The 27,528-nt window shown below is 43.2% G+C and overlaps 1 protein-coding gene across 6 annotated transcripts in view; it reads left to right on the top strand.

Annotated features, from left to right (window-relative positions):
* The window catches only part of LZTS3 (leucine zipper tumor suppressor family member 3), a 215,099-nt gene that overhangs the window by 172,851 nt on the left and 14,720 nt on the right, over positions 1–27,528 (top strand). For 3 of the 6 annotated variants that reach the window (XM_073649265.1, XM_073649255.1, XM_073649238.1), the window contains exon 2: positions 26,432–26,773. In XM_073649265.1, the coding sequence (XP_073505366.1) occupies positions 26,471–26,773 (303 nt within the window). In that variant the 5' untranslated portion in view covers positions 26,432–26,470. Of the gene's footprint in view, positions 1–9,170; positions 9,312–10,993; positions 11,120–18,417; positions 18,664–26,431; positions 26,774–27,528 lie in introns of those variants that run through there. The other 3 variants (XM_073649259.1, XM_073649244.1, XM_073649249.1) reach the window with 3 other exon arrangements.

Here is a 27,528-nt window from a genome sequence, read left to right as displayed (position 1 = left end):
TCACGGCGTTCATCGCATGGCAAAAATGACCAAGTAACATGATAATACTGATCAGTACGATTTTGTCGACATTAAACTTTTTTTTTTTTTTTTTTAAATATACATTTTAGTGGTTAAAAAAAAATTCTGAACTTTGTAAACAATAAATTTGTTTTTTGGCGCCATTTTCTGCAACCCGCAAGGTTCTTATTTTCCGTCGATGGCGATACGTGAGAGCTTGTTTTTTGAGCGCCGAGCTGGCGATTTTATTGATACCCTTTTGGTGTATACGGATGACGTTTTGATTTCTTTTTCTTGCTTCCTTTGAGGGATTTTTTACTGTGGAACAAACCAATTTTATCGTTTCCATTTTTTTTTTTGTTCTATTTCAGCGTTCACCGTATGGGATAAATATTCTTAGATCTCATTAATTCAGACAATTAACACAAGGCAGAAATATCAAATTTGTTATATATTTTTTTATTTTTTACATTTTGCGGGGGGGGGGGGTTAGGAAAAAGGGAGTGATTTAAACTTTTCTATTTTTGTGCTGTTGTTTTCATATTTCCTAAAAAAAAAATATTTTTTTCCCATTTTTAAATGGTCTCATTAAGAGATGTGAACCATACAGTAATCACCTTTGTAATACACTTCTATACCACAGTATGGCAGTGTAATGTGAAATTGACGATCTCCTATGAAGCCCAGCATACGGCTGGGCTTCATTCAAGACCTCACGTGGCAGATATAGAGGCCGTCAGAAGGCCTGCCATGGTCGCTGATCGGCACACCGTGATCGCTGCCTTGTCAGAAGTGATGGCCGCTATGTTGAAGCCTGTTAAATGCCTCTGTCAGCTGCATATAATGGACATCTGTACAATACGGTGCTGCAGTTCCCCTGCATAGCACGAGGGAGGGCAGAGGGAAGACTGGAAAGTGGGTAACTAATTCAGGAATACCATTTTAAGACCCCAAAGGAGATCGAGAGGTCAACCAGTTTGCCGATGTCTCCCGATGTCTCAGGTTTTCGTGGGCCCCGGGCGAAAGAGTCTCAGTGGCCCCTTTAAGTTTTTTGGGCACCACATAGTCCTCCATACAGTACTATGGGCATCACATAGTGCTCCATACAGTATAATGGGCATCACATAGTCCTCCATACAATATTATGGGCACCACATAGTCCTCCATACAGTATTATCGGCATCACATGGTCCTCCATACAGTATAATGGGCATCACATAGTCCTCCATACAATATTATGGGCACCACATAGTCCTCCATACAGTATTATGAGCACCACATAGTCCTCCATGAAGTATTATGGGCACTACATAGTCCTCCATACAGTATTATGGGCACTACATAGTCCTCCATACAGTATTATGGGCACCACATAGTCTTCCTTACAATATTATGGGCCTCACATAGTCCTCCTTACAATATTGTGGGCCTCACATAGTCCTTCATACAGTATTATGGGCCTCATATAGTCCTCCATACAGTATTATAGGTACCACATAGTCCTCCATACAGTATTATGGGCACCACATAGTCCTCCATACAGTATTATGGTCCTCACATAGTCCTCCATACAGTATTATGGACCTCACATAGTCTTCCATACAGTATTATGGACCTCACATAGTCCTCCATACAGTATTATGGACCTCACATAGTGCTCCATACAGAATAATGGGCCCCACACAGTCCTCCATACAGAATAATGGCCCCCACATAGTCCTCCATACAGAATAATGGCCCCCACATAGTCCTCCATACAAAATAATGGGCCCCACATAGTCCTCCATACAGAACAATGGGCCCCACATAGTCCTCCATACAGTATTATGGACCTCACATAGTCCTCCATACAGTATTATGGACCTCACATAGTGCTTCATACAGTATTATGGACCTCACATAGTCCTCCATACAGTATAATGGACCTCACATAGTCCTCCATACAGTATTATGGACCTCACATAGTGCTCCATACTGACTCCCAGACATGTAGCAAGAATAGAAAACATGATATTATGCTATCAAGTAAATTAAAAACAACTGTTATATGGGTTATTATTCAATCATAAAGAATTAAAAGCCATATTCACTGTGTCAATAAATGAGAGCTAAAGTTTTTTTCCCCTGATTTGAGTGGACACTATCATTTTCCATACAGTTGTGAAATACTGCCCCTAGAGGTTAAATCAATCATGGCACGCAATCAAAGTATTCACAATAATTATATAACTTTTTTTTAATGTGTAATATAAAGTTATTGAAGGATGAGAAAATGGAAAAAAACAACGAGCAGCTTTGGTAGAACTGAAAAAGGAAAAAACGTGCAGGAAAAGTAGGGCGTTCAGTTCCTGGGCGGATGCCATGTTATCCTCATCAAGCCACCCGCACAGCAACTGATGGGAAGAAGATCCTGCCCAAAAAATGTCACTTCTTCAAGCAGAACTGGTAAACATCTCTGAAATCAAAGGCTCCTGAACGCTGCAGAGGAGGACATACTGAATATACAGGAGAACATACCGCATGTACAGGAGGACATACTGCATATACAGGAGGACATACTGAATATACAGGAGGACATACTGCATATACAGGAGATCATACTGCATATACAGGAGGACATACTGAATATACAGGAGAACATACTGCATGTACAGGAGGACATACTGAATATACAGGAGGACATACTGAATATACAGGAGGACATACTGCATATACAGGAGATCATACTGCATATACAGGAGATCATACTGCATATACAGGAGGACATACTGCATATACAGGAGAACATACTGAATATACAGGAGGACATACTGCATATACAGGAGATCATACTGCATATACAGGAGGACATACTGCATATACAGGAGATCATACCGCATATACAGGAGGACATACCGCATAAACAGGAGGACATATTGCATATACAGGAGGACATACTGCATATACAGGAGGACATACCGCATATACAGGAGACACATACCGGATATACAGGAGGACATACTGCATATACAGGAGGACATACTGCATATACAGGAGAACATACTGAATATACAGGAGGACATACTGAATATACAGGAGGACATACTGCATATACAGGAGATCATACTGCATATACAGGAGGACATACTGCATATAAAGGAGATCATACCGCATATACAGGAGGACATACCGCATAAACAGGAGGACATACTGCATATACAGGAGGACATACTGAATATACAGGAGGACACACTGCATATACAGGAGATCATACTGCATATACAGGAGATCATACTGCATATACAGGAGGACATACTGCATATACAGGAGATCATACCGCATATACAGGAGGACATACCGCATAAACAGGAGGACATATTGCATATACAGGAGGACATACTGCATATACAGGAGGACATACCGCATATACAGGAGATCATACTGCATATACAGGAGGACATACTGCATATACAGGAGGACATACTGCATATACAGGAGGACATACTGAATATACAGGATATCATACAGCATATACAGGAGGACATACCACATATACAGGTGATCATACTGCATATACAGGAGGACATACTGAATATACAGGAGGACATACTGCATATACAGGAGGACATACTGAATATACAGGATATCATACAGCATATACAGGAGGACATACCGCATATACAAGAGATCATGCTGCATATACAGGAGGACATACTGCATATACAGGAGGACATACCGCATATACAGGTGATCATACTGCATATACAGGAGGACATACTGCATATACAGGAGGACATACTGAATATACAGGAGGACATACTGCATATACAGGAGATCATACTGCATATACAGGAGAACATACTGAATATACAGGAGGACATACTGAATATACAGGAGAACATACTGAATATACAGGAGGACATACTGAATATACAGAAGGACATACTGAATATACAGGAGGACATGCTGCATATACAGGAGATCATACTGCATATACAGGAGAACATACTGAATATACAGGAGGACATACTGCATATACAGGAGATCATACTGCATATACAGGAGGACATACTGCATATACAGGAGATCATACTGCATATACAGGAGATCATACCGCATATACAGGAGGACATACTGCATATACAGGAGATCATACTGAATATACAGGAGGACATACTGCATATACAGGAGATCATACTGCATATACAGGAGGACATGCTGCATATACAGGAGATAATACTGCATATACAGGAGGACATACTGCATGTACAGGAGATCATACTGCATATACAGGATATCATACCGCATATACAGGAGGACATACCGCATATACAGGAGGACATATTGCATATACAGGAGGACATACTGCATATACAGGAGGACATACTGAATATACAGGATATCATACTGCATATACAGGAGGACATACCGCATATACAGGAGATCATACTGCATATACAAGAGATCATGCTGCATATACAGGAGGACATACTGCATATACAGGAGGACATACTGCATATACAGGAGATCATACTGTATATACAGGAGGACATATGCATATACAGGAGGACATACCGCATATACAGGAGAACATACTTAATATACATGAGATCATACTGCATATACAGGAGGACATATTGCACATATTGCATATACAGGAGGACATACTGCATATACAGGAGGACATACTGCATATACAGGAGATCATACTGCATATACAGGAGGACATACTGCATATACAGGAGATCATACTGCATATACAGGAGGACATACTGAATATACAGGAGGACATACTGCATATACAGGAGATCATACTGCATATACAGGAGGACATGCTGCATATACAGGAGATCATACCGCATATATAGGAGGACATACCGCATATACAGGAGGACATATTGCATATACAGGAGGACATACTGCATATACAGGAGGACATACTGAATATACAGGATATCATACTGCATATACAGGAGGACATACCGCATATACAGAAGATCATGCTGCATATACAGGAGGACATACTGAATATACAGGAGGACATACTGTATATACAAGAGATCATGCTGCATATACAGGAGGACATACTGCATATACAGGAGGACATACTGCATATACAGAAGGACATACCGCATATACAGGAGATCATACTGCATATACAGAACATACTGAATATACAGGAGGACATACTGAATATACAGGAGGACATACTGCATATACAGGAGAACATACTGAATATACAGGAGGACATGCTGAATATACAGGAGGACATACTGCATATACAAGAGATCATACTGCATATACAGGAGGACATACTGCATATACAGGAGGACATACTGCATATACAGGAGGACATACCGCATATACAGGAGAACATACTGCATATACAGGAGATCATACTGCATATGCAGGAGGACATATTGCACATATTGCATATACAGGAAGACATACTGCATATACAGGAGGACATACTGAATATACAGGAGATCATACTGCATATACAGAACATACTGAATATACAGGAGGACATACTGAATATACAGGAGGACATACTGCATATACAGGAGAACATACTGAATATACAGGAGGACATACTGAATATACTGAAGGACATACTGAATATACAGGAGGACATGCTGCATATACAGGAGATCATGCTGCATATACAGGAGAACATACTGAATATACAGGAGAACATACTGAATATACAGGAGGACATGCTGCATATACAGGAGGACATACTGCATATACAGGAGGACATACTGCATATACAGGAGATCATACTGCATATACAGGAGGACATACTGAATATACAGGAGGACATGCTGCATATACAGGAGATCATACTGCATATACAGGAGGACATACCGCATATACAGGAGGACATATTGCATATACAGGAGGACATACTGCATATACAAGAGGACATACTGAATATACAGGATATCATACTGCATATACAGGAGGACATACCGCATATACAGGAGATCATACTGCATATACAAGAGATCATGCTGCATATACAGGAGGACATATTGCACATATTGCATATACAGGAGGACATACCACATATACAGGAGGACATACCGCATATACAGGAGATCATACTGCATATACAGGAGGACATACCACATATACAGGAGGACATACCGCATATACAGGAGATCATACTGCATATACAGGCGGACATACTGCATATACAGGAGGACATACTGCATATACAGGAGATCATACTGCATATACAGGAGGACATACTGCATATACAGGCGGACATACTACATATACAGGAGGACATACTGCATATACAGGCGGACATACTGCATTTACAGGAGGACATACTGCATATACAGGATATCATACTGCATATACAGGAGGACATACTGCATATACAGGCGGACATACTGCATATACAGGAGGACATACTGTATATACAGGATATCATACTGCATATACAGGAGGACATACTGCATATACAGGCGGACATACTGCATATACAGGAGGACATACTGCATATACAGGATATCATACTGCATATACAGGAGGACATACTGCATATACAGGCGGACATACTGCATATACAGGAGGGACATACTGTATATACAGGATATCATACTGCATATACAGAAGAACATACTGCATATACAGGAGGACATACTGCATATACAGGATATCATACTGCATATACAGGAGGACATACTGAATATACAGGAGGACATACTGCATATACAGGAGGACATGCTGCATATACAGGAGATAATACTGCATATACAGGAGGACATACTGGATATACAGGAGGACATACTGCATTTACAGGCGGACATACTGCATATACAGGAGATCATACATACAAAAAATGACTTTAAATAAAAAAAGGAAAATATCTTTTTATAGTTACAGACTACAAATAAACCTTTACGGAGTCTGATCCCGCACTTGTGTGTCGCTTTCCTCCTATCTGTCCTCTGTGTTCAGCGCTCCATTGAGCATTACTCTGGTCACAAAAGGGGTTAATGCTATTTTCAGAGAAGCCATATATCTGCTGTGAGTCATAAAATATCCTTCCATATTTTCGAAACCCCCCTTCTCCGCATCACAAATTCTGCTGATGGAACGTGTCCTCCCTAAATCCATCAGATATTACTCGTCCAGCCATGGAGCAGGTGCAGGATCTGACAGCCCAAGATTTATAGGCCGGATCTCTGTTTTCATTCAATTCTTAGAACATTCCGTTTGCATAACAACAAGGTGTAACCATGGGAACCACATGGAGTGTTGTCATTCCGTTTTCCCAAAAATGTACCCCGTAGAATGGAATTATTGGAAAAATGGCCCTGATAGACTAGGTCTATGGTAACCCATGCAGATACTATGGTTAAGCTTACCAGCTGTCCTGGAATCTCCCGGATGTCCATCCAAAGTGAGGAGACCACATGGACTCCTGGAAGAGCCTTTGGGATCTGCTTCCAAAGTATGTCACTTTGGAGTCTGGATCAAAATGGGATCTGAATCTCTAGAATGAAATTTTAGGGTTGCGGGTCTGAAACAATCCAGTGTCTAAAGTGTGAAAGATTTTGGGGTCTAAAAACCTTTTTTGTCTGAAGCCCTTTAGGAGCTGAGTCTCTGGTCTAAAACACCTTTAAGGTCTCGTTCTAGGGTCTCAAACATTTTTTTGGGACCTGAGCCGGGGGTGTGGAAGTCATTGGGTATGTAGAGTCATAGAAATCTGTGAAACACCTTTAGGTCTGATATTATTATATAAAACCTTGGGGTTTGAGTCTTAGATCTGTGATACTTTGGTCTTAGTCGTGGGTCTAAATCTAGGGTTCAAGTGAAATCTTAGAGTCTGAGTCTATGGTTTAAAACTTTTTTAGGGTCTGAAGCACTTTGGACTCTTTGAATCTTTGGTCTAAAACATTTTTCCGATCTGATTTTGAGGTCTCAAACTTTTTAGGACCTAATTTTGGAGTTTGAAACTCTTTGGGTTCTGAATCTGGGTTTGGACACATTATAGAGCTGTAGTCCAGTGTGAAACACATTTGGTTTTGGCATTTAAAACTTTGGGATTTGAGTTTTAGGTCTGAAAGGCTAGGCTTTGGTGTGGGTCTTGAGTCTACATTTGGGGTATGAAACACTTTGAGATTTGAGTCTATAGTCTTAATCTGGGGTCCGAACCCTTGGGACTAAAACTTAGTTTAGGGTGTATGTCAGTTGTCTGAAACACTTTGGTGATTTGGGTGCGAAACAGTTTAGTGGCTGAGCTTTGGTCTGAATTTGGGGTCTAAAAACTTTGGGGTCTAAGTCTGGGATTCTGAAACATTTTGAAGTCTGAGTTTTTGGGATCCGAGTTCAGAGTCTGAAACTTTTTAGGGTCTGAGTCTTGTGTCTAATACACTATAATACTGTAGAGATGTAGTCCGAGGTGAAGCATCAATTCTGATTTTGATTGGAATTTTGAGTTTTAGACCTGAAACCCTTTGTGATATGTGCTCCAAAACACTTTGAGGTTTAAGTCTGAGGTCTGAAACACTTTGGACTTTGGGGTCTAAATCTGGGGTCTGAAACCTTGTAGGGTCTGAAACCATCTGAGTCTGGGGGCCAGAATCCTTCGCCAGTTAGGTTACCCATGAGACACTTTTCTTAAAGGTATTCCTTAAAAAGGAATGAGGTTGATATATAGGGGTGTGGTTTATATATATATATGGGCATGGTAAAGGATTTGTTATTTTGATGGCCATTTGAAGTAGACTATAAGCCCAGGGATGGAAGAAGTCCAGCCCATATGGTCTATACTTGCTCTACTAATTGACATCTACTAATTGACATCCAGCAGAGGATGACTTTTGCATCACGCATGGCGCGTCGTCAGCTATTTTCGCCCCACATTTCAGCTTAACCCCTCAATTCCTCTGTTCTTGCCTCCCTAGCAAGAAGAAATCATTCACAAGTCAAGAGAACCTGGTTGACCGCGATGGTTTGGCTATACTGGGGCATACTGGTTTCTCACCTAGGACTGGGAGTTTTGCATTAGTAAGGCGCCCCTTTAAGAAGTGAGTTGTATGAAGTTTCCCAAGAGCTTCATCACGCCCCCCCCCCCCTATTCCAGTACACCCAGCACACTGATGATTCCCAGTTAGCTCCCTCTTATCTGGCACTACTCCTCTGAGCTGTGCCAGGCACGTGACCCTGGAGAGACACCAGGAATTTTTGGTATGTGGATGTGTGCAGGTCCAGTGATTGCACTTTACAAGGCGCCACAGTCCAGAACCTGAGCACAGTCCTGATGCACAGCCCTCCACAGGCTGCAGAGGTAGAGGGGAGCCATTCACTGACAGGTAAAGGGGCTGGTGCAGGCACAAATCTCTCTCCTACCCTGACAGTTTGCAATAATGTATCAGCGCAGGTAACATGTATCAGATCGCGGAACTCATCAAGACATAGCTACACTGTATCCAACTGTAGCAAAATCTCAGCTGTGATTATTATTATTACATCTCTACAAAATCGTAGACCACCTAATAATGCTAGACCACATAGAAATCTGCAGTGGGTTCTTCTTAGCCTTGTGGTCAACCTTCGTTCCCCCAAAAATCAGAACTTTCATGTTATGTGTTATTGTGTACTGTATGGCCGTGTTATTAGACCTCCATATGGTGCTATTATTTGGGCACTGTATGGCTGTCATCATTCTAAAGCACAATCATTAGGATGCATATGGTAGTATTAGTTTTGTTTTGTATGGCGGTATTATCAGGCAGTATTATTTGGGCACTGTATGACTATAAAATGTCATAATTTAGCAAAATAATTTGGACACCGTACGGTAGCATTATTTCTGTTTTGTATAGCAGTATTATTATGCTATTATATGGTACTACTATTTGGCCACCAAATGACTACAATATGTGGTTATTATGTAGCATCATTATTTGTATCAATATTGCAGTAGTATTTCTGTTTTATATGGTGGTATTATTAGATTATTACATGTTCCTATTATTTGAGCACTGTATGACTATAATATGTTTTCATTATGGTAGAATAATTTTAGAAAGCATATAATAGCATCACTTCTATTTTGGATGGCAGTATTATTAAGCCATTATATGGTGATATTATTTGGGCACTGTGTAGCTTTAATATGTGGTCATTCTATAGCTTTTTTTTTTTATCCATATTGTAGTTATATTTCTGTTTTATATGGTATTATTATTATTATTAGACAATTTTTTGGTACTGTTATGTAAGCATTGTATGACTATAATATTTGGTCATTCTATAGCATAATAATTTGGACACCATATGGTATTATTATTTCTGTTTTGTATGGTAGTACTATTAGACAACTATATGGTATTATTACTTAGTCACTGCATATCTGTATTTTTCTATGTGCTCATGCTATAGCATATTTATTTGTATCTATATGATAGTAGTATGTATTTTTTATACAGTGGTATTATTAGACAATTATATAGTACTGTGATTTTGTCACTGTAGGACTATAATATTTATTTAGAATAATCATTTAGAAAACACATATGGTAGCATTATTACTATTTTGGATTATCAGGCCTTTATATTTTACTATTATTTGGGCACTGTATAGCAGTAATATGTGGTCATTCTATTGTATAATTATTCGGATTCATATTGCAGTAGAATTTCTGTTTTGTATGGTTGTATTATTAGGCAATTATATTGTATTTGTGGTCATTATGTACCATCATAATTTGGATACCATATGATAGCATCATTTTTGCTTTGTATGGTGGTGTAAGATGCTATTATTTAGCAGGTGTTTATCAGTATTTTGAATACACAGTAATATTCGAGCAGTGGATGACATTACTATATGTATACTCCTATATGACCACCTTATAGGAGCATTATTAAGCTTTGTATGAACATTTACGGTATATCATTTTGTAGAGGTATCGGCAGATCCCTGAGAATTACGGCCATTGTTGTCACATGTGGCTGGAGGTTGTAGGGTGTCACCTGCTGCTGATACCACGTTACCTGCCACAGAGTACACAGGAGTATCTGTCATAGGGGCGAAGGTTGGGATCTAATAGTAGACAGGACTGACTGCACACATAGCGGGGGAGGAATGATCTGCAGCTGCAGATGTGTACAGCAGGTAAGGGCTGAGCAGCCCCTGTTTCATTATCCCCAGATAGAAGATTATTTTACTGGGACTTTATTCATTATATATGTGTATGTGTGTATCTATATGTGTATGTGTGTACTATGTATACATCATCTATATGTGTACTGTGTGTCATCTATATGTGTATGTGTGTCTGTGTATGTCGTCTATATGTGTACTGTGTGTCATCTATATGTGTATGTGTATATGTGTAATCTATACTCATAAGTGCGTCTATATCAATGTGTTGTGTATGTGTGTATACTATATACATACAGTACCGTACAAAGGTTTTAGGCAAGTGCAGAAAAAATAATAAATCCTACAAAAAAACAAAATGAGCAATATATACCATAAAACAATAATATAAGTTATAGGAAGGTTGCACTAGATGGACCTAGGTATTTTTTTCAAACTATGTAGCAATGTAACTATGTAACAAAATTATATACCCTATAAGTGTGGAAAAATTCCTATCAGTATGAATACTCTGAAAAGTAGAAGTGTCAATAGTTTATTTTTAGCAATTAACAAAATGCTCGGTCACTTGCACAATTTTGTAGAAGCTCAGCGGGGAAGTTGTTCCAAACATCTTGGAGAACTGACCCCAGATCTTCTGTGTATGAAGCTTATGCAGATCCTTGATGTGATCCCGAACAGACTGGATGATGTGAGATCAGGGCTCTGTGGGGTCGGATCATCACTTCCAGGACTTCACACAATTATTGACATTGGCTGGATGTTTGGGGCTGTCGTCTGGCTACAAAATAAATTTGGAGCCAATCAGAGGCCTCCCTGATGGTATTACATTATGGATAAGTATCTGCCTGTATTTCTCAGCATTGAGGACACCATTAAGCCTGACCAAATCCCCAACTCTATTTCTGAAATTCTACCCCAAACTTGCAGGACCCTTCAACGCGCTTCACTATTCTTGCAGACCCTCAGTGAACAAATTGCTTCTGTTTCAGTCAGATATTTCACATTGTGACTCCTCAGTCCAGAACACATGCTGCCATTTTTCTGCCTCCAAGTTTTCATGTGTAGTAGAGTTGCTTGGCCTTGTTTCCATGTGGAAGATCTGGGCTTTTGACTGAAATTCTTTCATGAAGCTCACGTCTGGCCAGACTTCTCTGAACAGTTGATGGATGTAGCTGGTCCCACGGTTAGTTCTGAGTTGATGGCACTGCTGAACATCTTCTGATTTTGAAGGGAAGCAAGCACAACGTGTCTTTCATCTGCTGCACTAATTTTCTTCGCCTGAACGCTGCGTCTACGAGCCTCAATGTTGCCCATTTCTTGACGTGCTCAATGCAGAGAACTGTAGGCAGATACTTATCCATCATGCAGGACCATCAGGGAGACGTCTGAACTATTTCCTGGATAAAGAAGAACAAGGAGTCCTGGAAGTGATGATCCGGCCCCACAGAGCCCTGACCTCCCATCATCCAGTATGTCTGGGATCACGTGAAGAGACAGAAGGATTTGCCGAGTAACATCCACAGAAGATCTGTGGTTCGTTCTCCTCAATGTTTGGAACATCCTCCCTGCCGAGTTCCTTCAAAAACTGTGTGTACATGTACCTAGAAGAAGTGATGTTGTTTTGAAGATAAATGATGGTCACTACAAATATTGATGGGATTTACCTTTCTCTTTAATTTTGCTAAAAATAAACTATTAACCCTTCTATTGTTTTCAAAGCTTCTTTCGTTGCAACATTTTCTTCCGCTTAAAAATTGACACAGTTTTGTATATACACTGCTCAAAAAAATAAAGGGACCACTTAAACAACAGAATATAACTCCAAGTAAATCACACTGCTGTGAAATCAAACTGTCCACTTAGGAAGCAACACAGACTGACAATTTCACATGCTGTTGTGCAAATGGAATAGACAATAGATGGAAATTATTGGCAATTATCAAGACACCCTCAATAAAGGAGTGGTTCTGCAGGTGGGGACCACAGACCACATCTCAGTACCAATGCTTTCTGACTGATGTTTTGGTCACTTTTCAATGTTGGTTGTGCTTTCACCCTCGTGGTAGCATGAGACGGACTCTACAACCCACAGAAGTTGCTCAGGTAGTGCAGCTCATCCAGGATGGCACATCAATGCGAGCTGTGGCAAGAAGGTTTGCTGTGTCTGTCAGCGTAGTGTCCAGAGGCTGGAGGCACTACCAGGAGACAGGCCAGTACACCAGGAGACGTGGAGGGGGCCGTAGGAGGGCAACAACCCAGCAGCAGGACCGCTACCTCCTCCTTTGTGCAAGGAGGAACAGGAGGAGCACTGCCAGAGCCCTGCAAAATGACCTCCAGCAGGCCACAAATGTGCATGTGTCTGCACAAACGGTTAGAAACCGACTCCATGAGGGTGGCATGAGGGCCCGACGTCCACAGATGGGGGTTGTGCTCACAGCCCAACACCGTACAGGACGCTTGGCATTTGCCACAGAACATCAGAATTGGCAAAGTCACCACTGGCGCCCTGTGCTCTTCACAGATGAAAGCAGGTTCACACTGAGCACATGTGACAGACGTGACAGAGTCTGGAGACGCCGTGGAGAGCGATCTGCTACCTGCAACATCGTTCAGCATGACCGGTTTGGCAGTGCGTCAGTATGGTGTGGGGTGGCATTTCTTTGGAGGGCCGCACAGCCCTCCATGTGCTCGCCAGAGGTAGCCTGACTGCCATTAGGTACCGAGATGAGATCCTCAGACCCCTTGTGAGACCATATGCTGGTGCGGTTGGCCCTGGGTTCCTCCTAATGCAGGACAATTCCAGACCTCATGTGGCTGGAGTGTGTCAGCAGTTCCTGCAAGATGAAGGCATTGAAGCTATGGACTGGCCCGCCCGTTCCCCAGACCTGAATCTGATTGAGCACATCTGGGACATCATGTCTCGCTCCATCCACCAACGTCACGTTGCACCACAGACTGTCCAGGAGTTGGCGGATGCTTTAGTCCAGGTCTGGGAGGAGATCCCACAGGAGACCATCCGCAACCTCATCAGGAGCATGCCCAGGCGTTGTAGGGAGGTCATACAGGCACGTGGAGGCCACACACAATACTCAGCCTCATCAGGAGCATGCCCAGGCGTTGTAGGGAGGTCATACAGGCACATGGAGGCCACACACAATACTCAGCCTCATCAGGAGCATGCCCAGGCGTTGTAGGGAGGTCATACAGGCACGTGGAGGCCACACACAATACTCAGACTCATCAGGAGCATGCCCAGGCGTTGTAGGGAGGTCATACAGGCACGTGGAGGCCACACACAATACTCAGCCTCATCAGGAGCATGCCCAGGCGTTGTAGGGAGGTCATACACGCACGTGGAGGCCACACACAATACTGAGCCTCATCAGGAGCATGCCCAGGCGTTGTAGGGAGGTCATACAGGCACATGGAGGCCACACACAATACTGAGCCTCATCAGGAGCATGCCCAGGTGTTGTAGGGAGGTCATACAGGCACGTGGAGGCCACACACAATACTCAGCCTCATCAGGAGCATGCCCAGGCGTTGTAGGGAGGTCATACAGGCACGTGGAGGCCACACACAATACTCAGCCTCATCAGGAGCATGCCCAGGCGTTGTAGGGAGGTCATACAGGCACGTGGAGGTCACACACAATACTGGGCCTCATTGTGACTTGTTTTAAGGACATTACATCAAAGTTGGATCAGCCTGTAGTGTGTTTTTCCACTTTAATTTTGGGGGTGACTCCAAATCCAGGCCTCCATTGGTTAATAAATGTGATTTCCATTGATGATTTTTGTGTGATTTTGTTGTCAGCACGTTCAACTTTGTACAGAACAAAGTATTCAATGAGAAGATTTCATTCATTCAGATCTAGGAGGGGGGATTTCAGTGCTCCCATTATTTTTTTGAGCAGTGTATGTTGTGTACATGTCTAATAAATATGTATCACAGAATAAATATTTGTGTGCACACATTAATCTATGTCTGTTTGTAAATATTCCACAGTAGCCAGTGGGGATGCAAAAAATATTGCTTTTAGGGCCCCACCAGAACTTGTTATGCTTCTTCCTTTCAATAAATTGCCTCCAACACAACCTTAAAGGGACAAAAACGTGAACCTTGTATGTGTGAAGTTATGGTCTGAGCCTTAAGTATGTACAGTACTTCTGTTATTAGCTGGTATTGGAGCTTATTTTGCCCATTTTTCAGGTTTAGTAAGTAGATGCATCCGAGCTGAACTTTTATTGTGCATTCACACGTGCCGCTCTGCACCAGCAGTGACCAGGGTGACGGAGTCGTGCAGATTTTGGCAGCTTTTTGCCTTTCATGTGAATCCTCATGTTCTTTGCAGCGTTACTTTTACCTGTAGAAATATTGTCTGATCTCCATGTGAACTCTATGGTACAAGGCGGCTAATTATTAACCGCATGCCAATCCTCATCACAGACAAACACACATGAAAGAATTCCCGGGTGCTGAGGTTTACCTCTTCACTGCTGGAACAACAGAAACTACAGCAACGAAACCTGAAGTTCAAAGCTCAGGTGACTCCATACCAACATGAAGAATTTACCGATTACACGCTACAAAATACAGTCTGGAAAACCCCTGATATGCCAGGCTGACCAAAGTGAACTGCCCCTCCTGCACACTATTAGGAGTGAACCCCCAATTCCCCAACTTATATGCATTTCCTCCAGAAAGTCCTTTTGGGGCAAAATATGTATTAACCCATTGCGCCTGACACTACCCACCTGCTGGGGAACATCTGCTGGACACACCTGCCCTGGCTCTCCACTTCTCCAAACTAATGAGACCATCACCTGCAAACAGTAACCCCTTCATAAATCACAGACCAGTGGAGACCACCCGAGAGGTTTGGCTGGAGCATTAGGGGGGTTTAAAAGGTGAATTATTATTTTTTTTTCTTTTAGCACATTTGCCGCTATTATGAAACTTTTAAAAGTCTAGAACAACTTTTTTTAAAAACAAGTTTTATTTGCAGAGAAACGAGAAAATGCTTTTGACCTGATAAAGATCAAGAGCAATAAAGTGACAGTTTCCTGGTCCTAAGCTTTAATCCTATGCATGGAATAGTTATAGTGGAAAAGATGTGCAAAAATGTCCAAAAAAAAAAAAAATTAAGTTCCCCAAAAATCTTTTATGGTCACTTGGGGGACAAATTATATATATATATATATATTTTCATATATATAGATTTATATAGATATTTTTATATATAAATTTATATAAATATATATATATATATATATATATATATATATATATATATATATATATATATATATACATACACAATATATATATATATTTAACATTAGGGAAAAAAAATGAAAATGTTAAAAGCACCCCTCTAAAGAATAAAGAAAAAAAAACCTTTAAAAAAAAAAGATTAAGAAGATACAGAAAAAAATATACATATTAGGCATCCATATTATCGTAATAACCTGAAGATTTCTTACTTATTGTGAAATGTGAGCAGTAAAAATATATATATATGTGTGTGTGTGTGTGCATACGTTTTTTTTCTAGATTTGCAACACAAAAAATTAAAATGATAATTAAACAGGTTGTCCACTATTTGAACAATCCCCTCTCAATCGTTATGTTTCCTCCCCCAGTAAAATAATAACATTTATACTCACCTCCGGTGCGTCACTCCTGTTCCCACTATGTCGGCACTGGCTCTCCCGAGGATCGTGTGACATTTTTGTGTCAAGTGATCCCTGCTGCCAATCAGTGCTGTCCAGGAGAGCAAGTGCGGACATCGATGGAATAGCGCCGGCACCGGAGGTGAATATAAATGTTATTTTACTGGGGGAAACAATGGGATTTAGAAGATGTTGTCCGAGTAGTGGACCATCTTTTTAATTTAAACGCCAAAACAGCGCCAAAAATTGTATAATTTCTCTGGAATAAAACAAGTTTCCTACATAAACGTCAGTGGAAAAAAAAATTTGGGCTGCTTGAAATGGGAAGAGGAAAAAAAAAATTGTCCAGTCTTTAAGGAGTTAAGTTATATTATATGTCTAATACTCCATTCACATTCAAAGCTGCATTCAGAATTGTTTATTTCAAGTTCTCTTCTCACCCAGCCTCCCTATTGTTCAGTGACTATGTGTACAGACACTCCGCACCGGCGCAGTCAATTCTCCACACCGGCGCAGGCAATTCTCTTCACCGGCACAGTCAATTCTCCACACCGGCGCAGGCAATTCTCTTCACCGGCGCAGGCAATTCTCTTCACCGCCACACGACAATTCTCTTCACCAGCGCAGTCAATTCTCTTCACCGGCGCAGGCAATTCTCCACACCGGTGCAGGCAATTCTCCACACCGGCGCAGGCAATTCTCTTCACCGGCGCAGGCGACTCTCTTCACCGGCACAGGCAATTCTCTTCACCGGCACAGTCAATTCTCTTCACCGGCGCAGTCAATTCTCCACACCGGCGCAGGCAATTCTCCACACCGGCGCAGGCAATTCTCTTCTCTGGCACAGGCAATTCTCTTCACCAGCACAGGCAATTCTCCACACTGGCGCAGGCAGTTCTCCACACTGGCGCAGGCAATTCTCCACACAGTTGCAGGCAATTCTCTTCACCGGCGCAGTCAATTCTCCAAACCGGCGCAGGCAATTCTCCACACCGATGCAGGCAATTCTCTTCTCCGGCACAGGCAATTCTCTTCTCCGGCGTAGGCAATTCTCTTCTCCGGCGCAGTCAATTCTTTTCACCGGCGCAGGCAATTCTCTTCACCGGCGCTGGCAATTCTCTTCACCAGCGCAGGCAATTCTCTTCACCGGCGCAGGCAATTCTCTTCACCAGCGCAGTCAATTCTCCACACCGGCGCAGGCAATTCTCTTCACCAGCGCAGTCAATTTGCCACACTGGTGCAGGCAATTCTCTTCACCAGTGCAGGAAATTCTCTTCACCGGCACAGGCAATTCTCTTCACCAGCGCAGTCAATTTGCCACACCAGCGCAGGCAATTCTCTTCACCAGTGCAGGAAATTCTCTTCACCGGCACAGGCAATTATCTTCACCGGCACAGGCAATTCTCCACACCGACGCTGGCAATTCTCCACACCGACGCTGGCAATTCTCTGCATCGGCGCAGGCAATTCTCTTCACCGGTGCAGAGTGTTTTACAGAAGTTCAGCTGAGCGGTTTGTTGTACCTTTGGATGTGACTGGAGTATAAGATGATCTACCCTTAAGATAAGTACAACCAAGATAAAGTTTGTAAAGTTCCAGGTGTATTTTCTCTCGCCTTTCCTTGGTTTCCAGGTGATGGCACTGAGAATGTGGCGTATCGGGGATGAGTGGAGAATGCGCTGACGCCAGTGCCCTGTGGCTACGGATGTAGAATATATCCCTCTGTATATCTGCGTCCTGCCCCTCCTGAGCCTCCTGAAGGCTGTAAATCGATGACTGTCTATTGCGGAGAGGAACAAATCAATACCCTCAGTTCAGGATGTGAGGTGAAGTCAGGACATTCGCCAACAGTGATTTCATCTTTCATTTCTCATCAAGGTAGATAGATTCCAGAATGTGATGGGTTGTTTGCACATTCTGGAAAAAAAAAAATTGTAAAAGTGTCCGGGGCTATCCTGTCATCATCATCGGGAGAGCTTGTTTGGAGCCTCCATTAATAAAGAGGTGGCATCTGACGACTTTCAATACAATAGAGTTCCGCAGGGGCCGAAACTCTTCACCAGAATGGGAACGCCCTGCCCCCGAACTGCAGGACCAAGACTAGGCGGAGTTGGAATGGAACAGGCTATCTTCAACGGTGCCATAGACTTTAAACGGAGCTGAATGGCGCATGGGTGACCTGCTGCGCCACTCATCTCCTTCTTGTTGTGATCAATAGAGAATGAAGGACAAAAGTTCTGGTTCTTTACTGGCATCAAGACCAGGCCCACGAGGAGCAGCCGGCAGTGTCCTGATGCTTCACTGACAAAAATAGGCAACCACAACATATTATTCATCACTCCTCGGATTGATCGTCACTTTGGTGGTCATCGGGGGGGTCCTAGAATCTAACAGTTATCACTTACCTAGTGGACAGGTGATATTTGTGCTAAATATGGATAACCCCTTATTAAGAGGCTCAGGGAGGTGGAAAAATAAATCAGTACTCACCTCCTCGACAGAGTTTTTTTCTGCTCAGATGAAATATGAACCTTGTAGCTGGATGTTGATGCCAGAAGACGCAGCGCTGAGCACGGAGAAGCGGTACAGGTCGTAGAGGTGAGTATCGTTTTTTTTTTAATGTTTTTCATCTCCCGCAGTCCATTAATAAGGGGTTAACAAGTTTAATTTTTTCTAGGATGAGATGGCACCAGAAAAGAAAATGCCTAATGTGGCAAATTTATAGTGCCATATACAACATTTTGATATACTTTTACAATTTTTTTTGTTCACCTATCCTTTAAATGGAAGCTAGCTTCAGAAAATGACTTATCAGGTTTTTTTGTTACATGTATATTTTTTAAAAAAAAAAGTTAGCAATGTTTTCTTCACGATGATATGAAAAAAAAAAAAAATTACTAATCTTGCCATTTTTACACCGGCCACTGGGGCATTTTTAGACTCCTACCGCCTGTCTTTTCAGGAAGAGTTTTCAGCAGACTCCTTATCGTCATAGATAGGATTATAATGATAGGTAACTCCTCTATTGTATACACAGCTGATAACACAGGATCCACCATTCACAATAGGTGATGTCACAGCTCACCTCCTCCTCCTCCTGTGCAATGACTGATAACACCGCTATATATAGTAGATAACACAGGATCCACCATTCACAATAGGTGATGTGACAACTCACCTCCTCCTCCTGTACAATGACTGATAACACCTCTATATACAGCAGAAAACTCAGGATCCACCATTCACAATAGGTGATGTCACAGCTCACCTCCTCCTCCTCCTGTACAATGACTGATAACTCCTCTATATGCAGTAGATTACACAGTATCCACCATTCACAATAGGCCATGTCCCAGCTCACCTCCTCCTCCTGTACAATGACTGATAACTCCTCTATATACAGAATAACACAGGATCCACCATTCACAAAAGGTGAAGTCACAGCTCACCTCCTCCTCTTCCTTCACAATGACCTTTGCACACGCTCATTAGATGCTTCAGTACAAACCATAGGGTCAGATTCTATTGAATGCTGCTAATGTTCATGTGTATTTCCTGAAACAACAGGAAGTTAGCGTCTAAAAAAAAGCCCCAGTGGCCAGAGTGAAAATTGCAGAATTTCTAATTCAAAAATATTAATCCAGATTGTTATATGGGGAAAAAAATGCCAAATTGTAAAAATTTTAACAAGAGGCAATGGCTTAGTGGACTCGGACCATCCATGCTCTGCTGTTCATTTCTGACTACCCGGGTATTGTTTGAGGGTCTGGAGAGTCCGGCCAACTATTCCCATGTTGGAGGGTTTGGTAACAGTAAACTTTTCACTAGTGAAGTGGATTTTGGTGCTGTTGTTTGTTCCACACTGTAATTTTCTGTCCTGTCCCCCGGAGATGTTCAGCTCCTCTTTGTAGAGAACTGAAGGGATTCAATATTCTTTACGAAATCTGAAATAAAAAGCCATAATGACGTGAGCTCCGGATGAGTCTCGCACCCGCCTGATCTCGCAGGATGGCAATCATTTTGGCAGAGATTTGGTTTTTGGTAATCAAGTTACTGCGCGCGCTTTAAGTTCACAGGAAACGTGTCACGTAGAGGCGGCTCTGCGCTCCCTCTCCAGGAGCCACCATTACACGTAACCTTTCCTTCAACTCGCTTTCATCTGCCGCAATTGCTGAAAACACTTAACGGGAAATCTCTCGACTGAGAAATTGATTCTGACAGCGCAGAGACCGGAGCATCGTAGGGATGTGGAGAGGGAGGGGAGCCAAAAGTTCACAGCCGAGGCCAGAAACTCGGGGGGGACGCAAACTTCATAGGCTGGCAACGAGATGCTAACGAGATGGAGGACGTGATCCACATGATGAATGTCTGATCTGACGGAGGCGAGCGCCGGGCCATCACCGTAGTATGGACCTGACCGTACACAGCAAGGTGTCCAAATAATGGTCCATCTCCAGTGCCAAACTTTACCTGCGTCCTAGGGCTGCTCTTGTGTGAGGGTCCTACAGGGAAAGTAGACTTGTACGTGTTATTTACATAGTACAGTGAATGCTCACTAGTGATTATTGGTGGGGGTCCGGGTCCGGGGAAGACCCTTTGTTTCATAAATTGGTGCAGTCACAAAACCTAGGAGATAAATCAGTAGAAAGATGGATAAAAAATCTGTAGATATCATAGAGGAAGGGAGGGAGGGAAGAAAAGGAGGGATGAAGAAAGGAAGGGAGAGAGGAAGGAAGAAAAGGAGGGATCAAGGAAGGAAGGGAGAGAGGAAGGAAGAAAAGGAGGGATGAAGGAAGGAAGAGGAAGGAAGAAAAGGAGGGATGAAGGAAGGAAGAGGAAGGAAGAAAAGGAGGGATGAAGAAAGGAAGGGAGAGAGGAAGGAAGAAAAGGAGGGATCAAGGAAGGAAGGGAGAGAGAAAGGAAGAAAAGGAGGGATGAAGGAAGGAAGAGGAAGGAAGAAAAGGAGGGATGAAGAAAGGAAGGGAGAGAGGAAGGAAGAAAAGGAGGGATGAAGAAAGGAAGGGAGAGAGGAAGGAAGAAAAGGAGGGGTCAAGGAAGGAAGGGAGAGAGGAAGGAAGAAAAGGAGGGATGAAGGAAGGAAGAGGAAGGAAGAAAAGGAGGGATGAAGGAAGGAAGAGGAAGGAAGAAAAGGAGGGATGAAGAAAGGAAGGGAGAGAGGAAGGAAGAAAAGGAGGGATCAAGGAAGGAAGGGAGAGAGAAAGGAAGAAAAGGAGGGATGAAGGAAGGAAGAGGAAGGAAGAAAAGGAGGGATGAAGGAAGGAAGAGGAAGGAAAAAAAGGAGGGATGAAGAAAGGAAGGGAGAGAGGAAGGAAGAAAAGGAGGGATCAAGGAAGGAAGGGAGAGAGGAAGGAAGAAAAGGGGGGATGAAGGAAGGAAGAGGAAGGAAGAAAAGGAGGGATGAAGGAAGGAAGAGGAAGGAAAAAAAGGAGGGATGAAGAAAGGAAGGGAGAGAGGAAGGAAGAAAAGGAGGGATCAAGGAAGGAAGGGAGAGAGAAAGGAAGAAAAGGAGGGATGAAGGAAGGAAGAGGAAGGAAGAAAAGGAGGGATGAAGAAAGGAAGGGAGAGAGGAAGGAAGAAAAGGAGGGATGAAGAAAGGAAGGGAGAGAGGAAGGAAGAAAAGGAGGGATCAAGGAAGGAAGGGAGAGAGAAAGGAAGAAAAGGAGGGATGAAGGAAGGAAGAGGAAGGAAGAAAAGGAGGGATGAAGAAAGGAAGGGAGAGAGGAAGGAAGAAAAGGAGGGATGAAGAAAGGAAGGGAGAGAGGAAGGAAGAAAAGGAGGGGTCAAGGAAGGAAGGGAGAGAGGAAGGAAGAAAAGGAGGGGTCAAGGAAGGAAGGGAGAGAGGAAGGAAGAAAAGGAGGGATGAAGGAAGGAAGAGGAAGGAAGAAAAGGAGGCATGAAGAAAGGAAGGGAGAGAGGAAGGAAGAAAAGGAGGGATGAAGAAAGGAAGGGAGAGAGGAAGGAAGAAAAGGAGGGGTCAAGGAAGGAAGGGAGAGAGAAAGGAAGAAAAGGAGGGATGAAGGAAGGAAGAAAAGGAGGGATGAAGGAAGGAAGAAAAGGAGGGATGAAGAAAGGAAGGGAGAGAGGAAGGAAGAAAAGGAGGGATCAAGGAAGGAAGGGAGAGAGGAAGGAAGAAAAGGAGGGATGAAGGAAGGAAGAAAAGGAGGGATGAAGGAAGGAAGAGGAAGGAAGAAAAGGAGGGATGAAGAAAGGAAGGGAGAGAGGAAGGAAGAAAAGGAGGGATCAAGGAAGGAAGGGAGAGAGAAAGGAAGAAAAGGAGGGATGAAGGAAGGAAGAAAAGGAGGGATGAAGGAAGGAAGAGGAAGGAAGAAAAGGAGGGATGAAGAAAGGAAGGGAGAGAGGAAGGAAGAAAAGGAGGGATCAAGGAAGGAAGGGAGAGAGAAAGGAAGAAAAGGAGGGATGAAGGAAGGAAGAAAAGGAGGGATGAAGGAAGGAAGAGGAAGGAAGAAAAGGAGGGATGAAGAAAGGAAGGGAGAGAGGAAGGAAGAAAATGAGGGATCAAGGAAGGAAGGGAGAGAGAAAGGAAGAAAAGGAGGGATGAAGGAAGGAAGAAAAGGAGGGATGAAGGAAGGAAGAAAAGGAGGGATGAAGAAAGGAAGGGAAAGAGGAAGGAAGAAAAGGAGGGATCAAGGAAGGAAGGGAGAGAGGAAGGAAGAAAAGGAGGGATGAAGGAAGGAAGAAAAGGAGGGATGAAGGAAGGAAGAGGAAGGAAGAAAAGGAGGGATGAAGGAAGGGAGAGAGGAAGGAAGAAAAGGAGGGATGGAGAAAGGAAGGGAGAGAGGAAGGAAGAAAAGGAGGGATGAAGGAAGGAAGGGAGAGAGGAAGGAAGAAAAGGAGGGATGAAGGAAGGAAGAAAAGGAGGGATGAAGGAAGGAAGAAAAGGAGGGATGAAGAAAGGAAGGGAGAGAGGAAGGAAGAAAAGGAGGGATCAAGGAAGGGAGGGAGTGAGGAAGGAAGAAAAGGAGGGATGAAGGAAGGAAGAAAAGGAGGGATGAAGGAAGAGGAAGGAAGAAAAGGAGGGATGAAGAAAGGAAGGAAGAAAAGGAGGGATGAAGGAAGGGAGAGAGGAAGGAAGAAAAGGAGGGATGAAGGAAGGAAGGGAAGAAAGGAAGGAAGAAAAGGAGGGATGAAGGAAGGAAGGGAGAGAGGAAGAAGGAAAAGGAGGGATGAAGGGAGGAAGGAAGAAAAGGAGGGATGAAGGAAGGGAGAGAGGAAGGAAGAAAAGGAGGGATGAAGGAAGAAAAGGAGGGATGAAGGAAGGAAGGAACAAAAGGAGGGATGAAGGAAGGAAGGGAGAGAAGGAAGAAAAGGAGGAAGGAAGGAAGGGAAGAAAGGAAGAGAGAGAGGATCAAGAAAGGGAGGGAATAAAGGAAGGGAGAGGAGGGGAAAGGAGGGAGAGAGGGCAGGTGAAGGGGAGGAAGGAAGAAAGGGAGGGATGAAGGAAGGAAGAAAAGGAGGGATGAAGGAAGGAAGGGAGAGAGAAAGGAAGAAAAGGAGGGATGAAGGAAGGAAGAGGAAGGAAGAAAAGAAAGGATGAAGGAAGGAAGGGAGAGGAAGGAGGGATGAAGGAAGGAAGGTAGAGAGGAAGGAAGAAAAGGAGGGATGAAGGAAGGAAGGGAGAGAGGAACGAAGAAAAGGAGGGATGAAGGAATGAAAGGAAGGAAGAAAAGAAGGGGTGAAGGAAGGGAGAGAAGAAGGAAGAAAAGGAGGGATAAAGGATGGAAGGGAAGAGAGGAAGGAAGAAAGGGAGGGAATAAAGGAAGGGAGAGGAGGGGGAAAGGAGGGAGAGAGGGCAGGTGAAGGGGAGGAAGGAAGAAAGGGAGGGATGAAGGAAGGAAGAAAGGGAGGGGGAGGATGGAGGGAAGGGGGGAAAGGAATGAAAGGAGAGAGGGAAGGGAGGGAACAAGGAAGAAAGAGGGGGAAGGAATGGAGAGGGGAAGAAAAGGAGAGAGGGGGATGGAGAGAAGGAAGGGAGAAAGGGAAAGAGAAGGGAAGGAAGGCAGAGAAAGGAGGGAGGGAACAAGGTAGAAAGGGAGGGAAGGAAGGAAAGGAGAGAGGGGGAAGGGAGGGAAGGAAATAAATGGTGGCAGCACTCCAAAAAGGTCAAGTGCCACTGCCAAATTGTACCTGCGACCTAGTGCTTCTCTTGTGTGAATGCTTACTAGTGATGATTGGTGGGGGTCCGGGTCTAGAGAAGACCCTTCATTTCATCGACTAGTGCAGTCTCAAAACCTAGGAGATAAATCAATAGAGAGATGGATAAGAAAAAAGTAGATATCATAAAGGAAGGGAGGGAAGAAAGGGAGGGAGGGAGGTAGGAAGAAAAGAAGAAAGGGAGAGGTGATGGAAGGGAAGAAGGGAGAGAGGGGTAAGGAAGGGATGGAAGGAAGAAAGGAAATGAGGCATGGAAATAAATGGTGGTAGCTCTCCAAAAAGGTCAAGTGTAAAAGTTGACAATGTACATAGTGTCTAAGGGGAAAAGTTTGTCCTTGTGGAAAGTGCCAAGCCAGTGTAATGAGACTTATAGGCCATGCAATGCTCCTTAATTTAAATATGCAAATAGCCTCTTCAGTGAGTAAGAGGACTTGAACTCTAGCGCCACCTATTGGAAGTGGCAATCCTAAAAGTCAATATCGCCCCTTTGACAAGCCTTGTCACATGACTTAAGATAAAAAGTTAAATCAGACACTCAATTTGCAGAGCGGTGTTTTGGGGTGTTTGCCTTCATCACTGCAAAGCAGGGATCTGATTTTGCTGGGTGAGAGGTCTCTGACAGGAGCTCTAAGGGGTAAAGTTTCTCCTTGTGGAGAGTGACAAGGCAATAAGTGGCACTGCAGATCTAGTTCTTCTCCTCTCTGAAGAGAATATTTGCCAGAGTAGCACTGCATGGCCAATAAGTCTCCTTACGCTGGCTTGGCTTATACTCATGCACACACACAGGATAGCTTAAATGTTACTTGAAAGCGCATTTACCCTTTAACCACATTTTTCACTTTACCGTTTTGGAATGCTTCCTCCATTTATTTTTATTACTAGGTCTTTGTGTAGCTGGGAGGCTTGGCACCCACATAGTTATTTGGCCAGTGCTGCTTCAACTTTTTTCTTTTAGATAAATAACAGATCTGTATTTAGGGAATAAAGATTTTCCCATTAGTGAGATAGGAGATGACAGTTGGTGCTCATAAAGTGCTATGGAGGGGAGGATTTAAAGGCGGACAGAGACATTCTGCTGCAAATTCTCCTCAGATGACAGTTACAGTTCTCCATAGAACTTTATGGGCACCAACTGTCATCTCTTATCTCAGTGATGGAAAAATCTGTATTCAATGAATTGAGAATTTTGAGAATGAACGGTCAGACCAGGAGTATGAAAAAGCAATTTCTTTAATAATAGATATTACAAATTTGCTTATTTTTATTTGTTTTATTCATTTATGGATTAAAAAAAAATTAAAAAGGCCGTTATCCTTCAATGGCGGAGCTCTGTACCCAGAAGGGTGCTGGTCTGAGATGACCTGACCTCCCTCACGTATTTCTCCAAACCCGCAGTGATAGGGATGATGATTCCTGCAGTTTGGGTAACCCTGTGCTGTGCTTTCTCTTGCAGTGCCGTTAAGTGTCATCACACATCCTCCTCGCTGCCGCCATGGCAAAACTAGAGTCAAGAACCGTCCTGAGCGACACAACCTACCCGAGCCAGGAGTCCTTCCACTCGTTCGCCAGCCGGTCTTCTGACTCCCCCTCTCAGGGCACTATGGGCAGTGTGGGCAGCGGGGTTGCCAATGATCAAGAGTTTGCAATGAAGAGCGTGGGCACCAGGACTCAGAACAGCCTCAAGCAGAACGACAGCTTCAGAAACGGGTACTCGAACCGGTACTCGGGGGAAGAGAAGAGCTACAAGACGGAGAAGAACTCCATGTACATCAATGAGCAACGCAAGAGCGAAAAGGTGAAAACATCATATGATGGCGGAGAAATGGGGGAAGTGCTCCTGACGTGAGGTACAGCGCCACTCTAGACAAAGGGCTGTGTCTGGTATTACAGCTCACACTCATTCACTTGAATGCTGCAATGCCAGATACAGCCAGCAGAGGAGAGCGGCGCTGCATCTGATTAAAATAGTGAGTGCAGCTCCGGAGGATAATACAGGATGTAACTCAGGATCAGTACACGATCAGTAATGTAATATATGTACAGAGTGACTCCACCAGCAGAATAGTGAGTGCAGCTCTGGAGTATAATACAGGATGTAACTCAGGATCAGTACAGGGTCAGAAATTTTTATGATGTACACAGTGACTGCACCTGCAGAATAGTGAGTGCAGCTCTGGAGTATAATACAGGAGGTAACTCAGGATCAGTAATGTAATGTATGTACACAGTGACTGCAACAGCAGAATAGTGAGTGCAGCTCTGGAGTATAATACAGGATGTAACTCAGGATCAGTAATGTAATGTATGTACACAGTGACTGCAACAGCAGAATAGTGAGTGCAGCTCTGGAGTATAATACAGGAGGTAACTCAGGATCAGTAATGTAATGTATGTACACAGTCACTGCACCAGCAGAATAGTGAGTACAGCTCTGGAGTATAATACAGGATGTAACTCAGGATCAGTAATGTAATGTATGTACACAGTGACTGCAACAGCAGAATAGTGAGTGCAGCTCTGGAGTATAATACAGAATGTAACTCAGGATCA

Source organism: Phyllobates terribilis, unplaced genomic scaffold, assembly GCF_046119375.1.
Source record: "Phyllobates terribilis strain yellow unplaced genomic scaffold, ASM4611937v1 Scaffold_1__5_contigs__length_1240528914, whole genome shotgun sequence".
NCBI classification, from domain to species: Eukaryota; Metazoa; Chordata; class Amphibia; order Anura; family Dendrobatidae; genus Phyllobates; species Phyllobates terribilis.
This window is presented reverse-complemented; position numbering and strand designations above follow the sequence as displayed.